Source organism: Halyomorpha halys, unplaced genomic scaffold (assembly GCF_000696795.3).
Source record: "Halyomorpha halys isolate HHAL.00 unplaced genomic scaffold, Hhal_1.1 Scaffold213.1, whole genome shotgun sequence".
Lineage (NCBI taxonomy): Eukaryota > Metazoa > Arthropoda > Insecta > Hemiptera > Pentatomidae > Halyomorpha > Halyomorpha halys.
This window is the reverse complement of record NW_027116617.1, coordinates 1,057,494-1,067,114: the sequence shown is the minus strand read 5'-3', so window position 1 is coordinate 1,067,114 and position 9,621 is coordinate 1,057,494. Positions and strand designations below refer to the sequence as shown.

Here is a 9,621-nt window from a genome sequence, read left to right as displayed (position 1 = left end):
TATTTTACGTTTTCTTTTTTTCTTTTGTAATAAAAATAATATAATCCCAGGGCAATTGCTGAAATCACTTCAACGTCCTCCATGTTTGCCTCTCTGAATAACACTGACATGTGGATGGTCCCCACTTTGCTTGCCGAGCATTTGTACGAGCCTCCGAGCCATGGCGAGCGGCCAACATGTGGATCCACCTTAATATCATCCACTTCATTCATTGTACATTTCAATTTCTTATGGAAAGATATCATTGGATATTCACTACCTCTAAAACTTCATGAGGGTGATTCTCATAAAAAGTTTCATTTTCTGGATCTCAATTTCAGGTCAAATTGGGGACAAATCGGCAGATAAAAAATTAATTAAAGTAACCCGTTGGTATTTTTTTTTATAAAGAAATAAACTGCAATTATCTCAATCTCAAAACCTTCTTAAAAGGAGAAAAAATTACTAGTGCTTCACTTTTAGTACTTGAAAAAAGAAGAATTAAAAACGATTTTTTTTTTTTTTTTTTTTTTTTTTTACTTATTTATTTATTTTTTTTATTTTAGTATGTATGAGATCATTCATCAACATTACCTATTGCCCACAACTGTGTGGCAGATAGTAATATCTATCAATAAATAAATCTATCAAGAACCAGGTGACACTTTGCTGGAGAACCAGTTTTGTTTCCGGTTCACCTTTTTTTAGACAAGTTGTCTTCACTGTGGATAAGAACCTTATCTACCCCTAGCTGTTCTTGTAGTCCCGCAGTCCTACTATTTTCGTTTTCTTTTTTGCAAATAGTGATGACCCCTCTATCTCAGCAGTTGTTTGGAATTTTTCAAAATGGTATGCATATGACTTGCAGTAAATTTAACGTTCTTTAACATTGGTAGTAACGCTATTTTGTCTATTTACTTCGCATATGTGCATATTTATTAAATATTTTGCAAATTTAACAACTGAGTGAGCACTAGTTATACAAGGAGGAGTTCAAGATGTTGTGATGTGCGTAATAATCAACGTTTTATCTATGTTTGGTATTGTTGTAATAATTGCGTTCTTCTAAACGGGGTCACCACTGTGATATTCTTATTAATTTATTATTATTTTCATGTTGTTTTTTTTAAGTTGGTGAAAAATCCGCAAGGATTGGGAAGTCGAAAACGTTGATTTATCATGAGAAGTTCAATACATGTAATATAACTGAAAATAATCTTTGCCTTACCTTTTGGGAGCCAAAGCGCTATCTATAACTGAGATATCTTTCAAGCTGTCGGGGTTGGTTTTTTAAACTTATGGTAACCATTGTGCTATTAATTACTACTAAAATATTGCTAGATCTTTTGAAACTAATGTTCATTATACGTAGTTGGCATTGTGCCTGACAAAAAAGAATTACTTTAACTATTATTTATATCGATGAACTTAATTTTCTGGAAGCTACATCCTAAAAATCTATTATGGCCACACGCAAATTTGATATGTAACAGGTAAAACTATATTTGTATGTTTTATGCTATATTTAGATATAATAAAAAACTAATAATATGTAAACTTTATTTAAATAATAACAATATTACTTATTATCACATTTCTTTTTAATCTGTGAAATAAAAACAAAACAAGTTAACTCCATAACACTTAAGACACATAACGTTTCGGTCGGAAAATCGACTAAACATGTAACTGAGATATTAATAAAAAAATATATTCGTGAATAAAATAGTCATATTCAATGTTCAAACATATTGTTTTTAAAAGTACATTTGGAGTACGCAGTGCTGCAATCTTCACCTTTCATTGCTGCATCCATTGCGTTCTTTAATTTTGAGCCTCCAACAAAGAAATTTAGGATTGAGTTGCTGGAAAAAAAAAATATATATGATTCCATCAATTATTGATGTTATCTCAGATCATTCATTCACTAGTTTAAATGAAATTAATAATAATCACTTTAAATTAAAAATTACTATTGAAAAATTTGTAGGATCCAACTAAGTGCTGTTTTGGCGCGAGTTTGATTTTATAAAATCATTCGTTGATCGCTTTAATCTAGCCTGTCCATGCATTCGGCATGTGAGCATTTTTTTTTTTTATGACCCCCTTCCTGGTCATTTATGACATAAGGGGGAGAGGGCTTATCTAATGGGTTCCATCCTATTCTAAAAATGGTGGGGGGTCAAGTTTTCATTTCGTGGGACCGCAACAGAAACTAAAGTCGAACTGGTGCCGCTACAGTCACGTGCAAGTCAAAGTTGGCGCATTTGCCTGTAAAAACCTTTGGAGGGCATTTGTAGCCTACGGAATTACAGCGCAACTTTAGCAACCTTGCAACTGCGACAGCGCCGATTCCAATCTGGCCCTTTAATGGTGGACTTTTATTTCGTAACGGTTCCACGGATCCTCTTACTTTGGTTAGAATAGGGCGGTTACTTGTAGATAACCCCTCGTATTTCAGAAATGACCAGGTACGTAATAAAAAAAAAGTTAAAGCTTCTCAGCTGACAAATAAACCTCTGGAGAGATAATTAATAAAACATTTTTAACGATAAATTTAATGCTATTCATAATGAATATTCGTGAAATGTAAGCATTGGATTTTAGGAGAAGTAGAATTAGAATCCAGCAGAATAAGAAAGATGAAGTATTCACCTAAACTAAAAATAGACGGTTGTTTTAGTAACTGATTATGGCTACATTACCGGATGCAATCACCTCCATTTAGGTTAGGTTGTTGAGTATTTAATTTCAGTATTTATTGATGCAATAATTAATGAACAGCCGGTTCGGAGCAGAGTGGATAAGTTCCTGTTTGAGTTTGTCAAACATTTAAGCTATTTAAACTATATTTTTTTGATCGAAACTTCCGATTAGGTTTGGAGTATTCACTTGGTAAACTGGTGCAAAATTTCCCCTAGATCACAAAATTTCTGAATCCGACACCGGTTCGAGTACCAGTAGTCACGCCCAATAGCATTCCTTGAAAGAAACATTTATTTTATAAATCTAACCCTTCGTTCATATAAACAACATTTTCCCATATACAATTAAATAAAAGTGTATAACTGGCTGATCCACGTGTTTTCGAAACCAAGTACAGTGGAACCTTACATCGCGCTTAAGAATATTGTGATTTTTCCGTTGTTATGTAAAGGATTTCAGGAACAACGAAAACATCCTATCTAAATAACCGAAAGGAAATCATGCAATAAACATTTTGTATTGATATAGTTTTAAAAATAATCCTTTTTCTTCTGTAGGTATTCTGTTCTCATGTTAAGAAAGTCTAAACATGCTCCAATTATGTATTGATAACTTGTATTAGTAATAGTAGTTTAATATTATCACAGGCAAATACTTACTTAGAACTGTTAAAGAATTTCTGAGTAGTTGATGGATCTACGTAGCGAAGGAGCGTACATGTTGCCCTCTGGAGGCAGGCCATGGAATCGATATCCATTTCGTGGAGATTTTCATCAATTCGGGATATAGTGTTACCTAGTTCAGAGAGCATATCCGCACCTGAAAAAGCACAAATTTACAATTTTCGTAATTTAACATTTAAGCAAAAGAAATTAGTTGAGTGAGGTCTTAACGTATTTTAACCAACAGTATCAAGGTTCTGGATAAGTAATACATGTTTACAGTAAAAAAAAAAAAAAGTGATCCAATAATTGCAGCTGTATCACAGTCACCTGAATTGTCTTCAACTGACTACCATTTTTCCCAGAGCGTTTGCCAGATAAAAAAAAAACAGAAGATTGCAAAATGTAAACCTAAATTTTAAAAATTAAATTATTTTTATTTATTCAAACCCAAAAGGTTTCTTCGAACAAGGAATGAGAAATCTGGATGCGCTGAATGATGAAGAATACATTGAAGTTAACATAGATTATTTTGAATAAAAATAAAATCGTTTTAGTTTGTTTTGCTATTATTTGCCTCATATCCTTATATAGCATGTGTTCCAATCTAATATCACATAGTAAATACATTTTTTTTATACAATAAATACCATTCAACTACAATAATTTTTTTTTTAATAAAGTGTTTCTCTCTCACTCATTAGCATGAATTTATTTATTTTTTTAATTTTTCATTGTCACTATGTACTTCCAGTAAAAAAAGGGTGAGCTTTGCATGAAATATCCACCCTTTATAAAACAAATGGAAGTGCTAAGTTTGAATTTTTTAAAAACTGTTTCAGTCTAAAATAAACATTTTGAAACCATTCATGAAGTTAAATTAAGCTTTATTGGTTAGTAAATGAGATCTAATTATCAAATATCCAGAAACCAAGAAAGTTAGGTGCCATAAATTTAAAAAAAAATTAAAGTGTCTCCAAAGCGAAAGCATGTTGATTTTATTGATATTTTAAAAAAAAACATGTCAGATTTTTCATATTGTGTTTCTGGGACAGGTTGAAAGCTAATTAACATACCTATTTATACCCAGTTTGTTATCATTATTCAAAATCAATTCATTCATAAATATTTCATCATTATCAAAAAATTAAAAAATTGCATATTTACTCGTTTATATCAAGAAAAAAAAATATCTCTAGGTACAAAATGGTCGCACAAGTAAACAGTAGAAAATAAATAATTTTTGGCTAAACTTTGTATTTGTTTTGCTCCATTTATTTTTAAACACAGACCTGATAGAGTAATATTCAGAGAAGCTACTTCAAAAACTTATCAGGGGAGGGAGAGGGAAAATCTAAAATTTTCCAACAATTTTGACCGGATTTCCAGAATTAACTGAGGGCAGTTGGCCTCCTCTAGAAGTCAAAAACAAATTTTAATTTAATAAAAATTATATTTCTTTTCCAAGCCAATAGTTGTAATAACTAATAAGCCACTCTTATAAACGTATATAATTTTCTTAAAATGTCGGTTTCAGCCTCCTGCTGAAATGTCACAACCTGAACGACCATAGCTTGCCATTCCCTAGTTTCGATCCTGGGTACTCCCTTGTCTAATATATTTTAAATGTCTAAAGAGATAACTATCCATTTAACACTGTATGTTCAATATGTTTCATTAAAAGAATTCAATAATAAACATTTGTAAAATATACTAACAATGTGAATTACAATCTATGAGATGTATTGTTTTTTATTTGGATTAGCCGTATCTAACTAATGTACTCAGCAATTAGAAAATATAATACGTATAATAATAAAACGTATTAATTATTCAAAAAAAATAAAAGAGAAAAATATTGCATGGTGATAAAAAGAGATTGCATTTTTTTCTCGTAAATTTTTAAGTTTTCTCATTTACTTATGAAACTTTAAATGTAATTTTGTTAAAATAATTCAATTGGTTACATAGTATTGCTTTTTCAAACTGACAATGGAAGGGTTGCACTAATGTTATGTTTATTAAATTTATTTAACATAATGTAAAAAAATATTAATATATACTTACTTCTTCCATAGGACGGAACACCTCCGTGGTGTGTAGGTGCTGAAAAGAGATGGAGGAGTTTCGGCGCGAGTACTATAGCACCAAGTCCAATGATTGTTCCCAAAACCAAGCCACCCAAGTCGATCTTCAACGGAGTGTAAGTACCGACAATCCCATTGCCAGAATAACCCTTCAAAATAGTTTTATATGTAATTAAAGAATAATACTACTTTGCTATATTTATTTAATTCATACAGCTAATAAAATAATTCATAAGAAATAAAAATAATCATATTATTTATTGATTCTGGGACACGACATTTTAGAGTTTTACAGGTAAAAAAAGATGACATTTTAAACCTTGGAGAGGAAAAAAATATAAAATCAGCAATTTGAAACTGGAAATTGAAGAAACAATAATATTAAAATTGCTTCTATTAAATCCAAAAAATATATAAATATGTAAATGTATTTAAAAATTTCATAAATACTTACTACAGATAGATACAGTAATATTTCGACGTTCTTTTACAACATTCGAAAAAATGGATGTACAGGAGATGAATAAATTGTTAAATAATCGGAATTTAAAACTGAGAAGGGTATTATAGCGGCCGATTGAAGAAGGAATGGAACTGAGAGTATCGGATTGATAGAATCCTGCAGTTGGATTGGCCGTCATTCATAAATGATGAGACAAAGAGGGCATCGAGGGTATAATGTACTGTTTAAATATTTGATAATTTGGAAAATAAAGTAAAAATATGATGAAACTATAAATACAAATGAGCTCAACTTATTCAGAATACAATGTAACTCTTACAATATTAGGGGAATATTAACCAATCAAAACAAAATAAATTAATTATCAAAGGTGAATATATAATAAATTTATAAAGAGTTGAATAGACAAAACACCTGTAAATCGTTTCCATAACCTATCTGAAATCCGAACTTGGGTTCTTTCTTTTTGGAATCACCATTCCTTGAACTGGTTTCGAAAGATTGTTCCTCTGGTAGTTCAAAATACTTCACAGGGCTCGGTAGTGATGTACTGGAAAAATAAGCAATTGAAAAAATTACATAACATATATTATATATAAGTTTAATATTGAGCCATGCAATAATTTATTCTGCTACCACCAATATTATTCACATTGTATCAGTGACGACAAGCTATCATTAAATCAGCGGAACATATTTTATATTTAAAAATTTGAGCTTTGGTTCATGACCGTTCACCTAAAACCATTTGTTAAAGGCGGTATTTTGATAAGAGAAAAGTGTGTTTATTTCAAATAATACAGGAATGGCTAGATGTGTTATTAATTATTATTTATTACTATAAAGTGTTCATTTAATATAATGTCAATGTTAATTGAATATTTTAATTAATTTAAATAAGGAATACTAATAAAATCAATATTTTAAGTTTTTGTTCATTAATTACATATAAGATTTTGAGCAAGTAATTAAATCAATTATTTAATTAACGTTTCAATAACTAAGTATTTCAACTCATTGTAAATAAGATAACATAGAAAGCACGGAATTGTCATACGATATAACGCACGGGTTACGAATTTCAAGACAATAATAGTCGAATGCGGTTACTATTTGGATGTACTACAAGAAGGATAATTCTGCAACAACACTCACTCTTTGCTGTATTGTCCGAAGCAAGGACTGCTGAAGATTGTAACTAAGACAAGAACTGGATGGACGAACATGTCTTGCTGATGCTGTTGTTACCTTGATATGAGAAGTAATGCCAATCATAATGTGCTTCACTTTATATATGACCGTGTATCTCTATCCTCCCCCTTTGTCAATGTGACATAACACAAAGACACGTGAGGATGCTGGCAAATTGGCCCAGCTTTCTCGTTTGTCTTGACTGCATCAAATGTAACCTAGTTCATTGTATGTGCCTAACCACTGTCAACAACGTACTTCTTTGAGAGATAATGAAGCCAGAAGGCGGAAAATAATGACTTTCACTGCAAGGTTGGAGATGTAACTTCCTAGATCATCCCTAAACTGAATTCAGCAGGTAAAGCTTCACGAATTGTGACAATTATGGTTAATGGTCCTCATACATTTATCATACAGAGCAAAAATATTGAAGACCATATCTTTCTTTTTGTCATGCAATTAATTAATTAATTACATTAAATAAAATTCAATTACAAATGTATAACAAACTTCATTCATATTTTTTTTTCTCCATTTTACATCCTAATAGATAGGTATAATTACGAATCCGGCTGCAATTATATTAATTTAATTATAAACTCAGATAATTTTATTCTAATATTATGATTTTGAGGTGAAAAAACTTCAATTAAGAATAATATTACTATTCTTTATTTGTTGTACTACGTTTTAGGTTTTTCCATACTCATATACTAATATACCTCATTTTGTTAAGTGCGCCTATTTCTTTTAGAACTACTGTCATATAGTCACATAACCTGAAATTTACAACATAACATTATAATCATAACCAGTGAAAGACATTGTTTAAAGTAACATATTATATATTATAGCGAACATAAACATATTTATGTGATTTAAAAAGTTTTTACATTTAATTTAAGTATAAAGTTATCTAAAAGGAAAAAACAAGTTTATGATGATCTGGGTTCTGCTATATATAGAATGCTCATTGATCCCATGAGTCTTCGTCTTAGGTGAAAAAACTTCTATTTAGAATATTATTACTATATTATATTTGTACTATGTTTCGGGTTTTCCCATATTGATGAACTACTATACCTCATTTTGTTAATTGTATCTAGTTACTTTAGAAACATTGTCATATAGTCACATAAATTAAAATTTACATCATAACATTGTTTAAACAATGTCTTTTACAGGTTATGATAAATCTGTTTTTTCCCTCTAGATAACGATAACTGTATACTTAAATTAAATGTAAAAACTTTGTTCACTATAATATTTATGTACATACACATAAAATAACACACGTATTTTTTGCATATTACTTTAATGAATGGTAATAAGATCAATAATTATTTATTTAAGGATCTCTACTCTGGAATTTCGTATTAATCAGATAAGCCATGGCCACATTTTTCCGGTTAAACCGGGTTCTATTGCATTAGAAATACCTGTACCATAGATAAATAGTATCAGGTATGCTACTTCAAATTTATATGGTAACATATTGTACAGAAATATTAATTTATGTGTAAATTACGCGTAAATGAGAAGGTAAAATTATGAGAAAAATAATACATAATTAATTACTTATGATAATTATGTAACTAAGATCTTCTAAATATAATGTAAGTATAATAGTACCAACGATTAATTGATTTTCAATCTTCCTTATCTATGAATAGACTTAGTAAACGATGAAAACAAATTTTAATAGTAAGGTAAAAAAAAATAATAATCCAGGAATCATTTCAAAAAACAAAAAGTTCAGAAGATGCATAGTTAATGAGATAACAGCATTAAAGATCAAATCAATACTTATACAAATTTGATTTTGAAGGTCAACCTACACTTTTTTTTTAATAATTTATTTGTTGTTATTTACAACTGTATACAAATATATACAACAAGTAAATTTGCTGTAGGTGACATAGTGACATGATACAAATATTTGGAGAATCTACCCATTGATAGAACTCCAATAACATTTCTAGAGGAGATGATCTCGAGGCCATCTTCATTTCAGACGCCTAGGAGGATGATTAGATAATGAAGGAGAAGCCAGATTAGAAACAAGTGGATTTGGGTGGTTGAGAAGTTTATCATAGAAGGAATGGTATCTGGTTATGGCCAAATCGGCAACATATGGAACATTAAGGTCCTGATGGATGACTTGATTTGTGACAAAGTAAGGAGCATTAAGGATTTTGGACTGCAAGGATTGGATTCGGGAGGAATTTGATGGTTTAGTGGAGCCCCAAAGCTCAACTCAGATAGGCAAAGGAATGTAGATCAGTCTTTTGTAATGGATTGGTAATTTAGACCGTTTGTCTAGTAAATGTTGTAATAGTCAGAATCGACGAGCAGTTTCCTGTCTTTTCAGTCTTGTATGAGGATTCCATTTCAGTTGTTTGTCCAGATGTAGTCCTAAGTAACGGATCTGTTCGAGAGGAATAAGTGGGGTATTATTAAAGGATACTGTAGGTCATGGGTTTACGACGAAGGTTAAATGTGATTTGGTGGGATTTATTGGAATTAATTTCAA

General features: G+C 30.5%; 1 protein-coding gene across 1 annotated transcript; it reads right to left on the bottom strand.

Moving 5' to 3' along the window:
• Positions 1-1,652: 1,652 nt before the first annotated feature.
• Desi (Desiccate) lies at positions 1,653-7,123 on the bottom strand. The gene is made up of 5 exons (XM_014418901.3): positions 7,053-7,123; positions 6,312-6,447; positions 5,415-5,583; positions 3,345-3,504; positions 1,653-1,844 (listed from the first exon to the last, which is right to left on the bottom strand). The coding sequence occupies exons 1-5, from the start codon at positions 7,121-7,123 to the stop codon at positions 1,715-1,717; spliced, it is 666 nt and encodes a 221-aa protein (XP_014274387.1). The 3' UTR covers positions 1,653-1,714.
• Between the last annotated feature and the right edge of the window lie 2,498 nt (positions 7,124-9,621).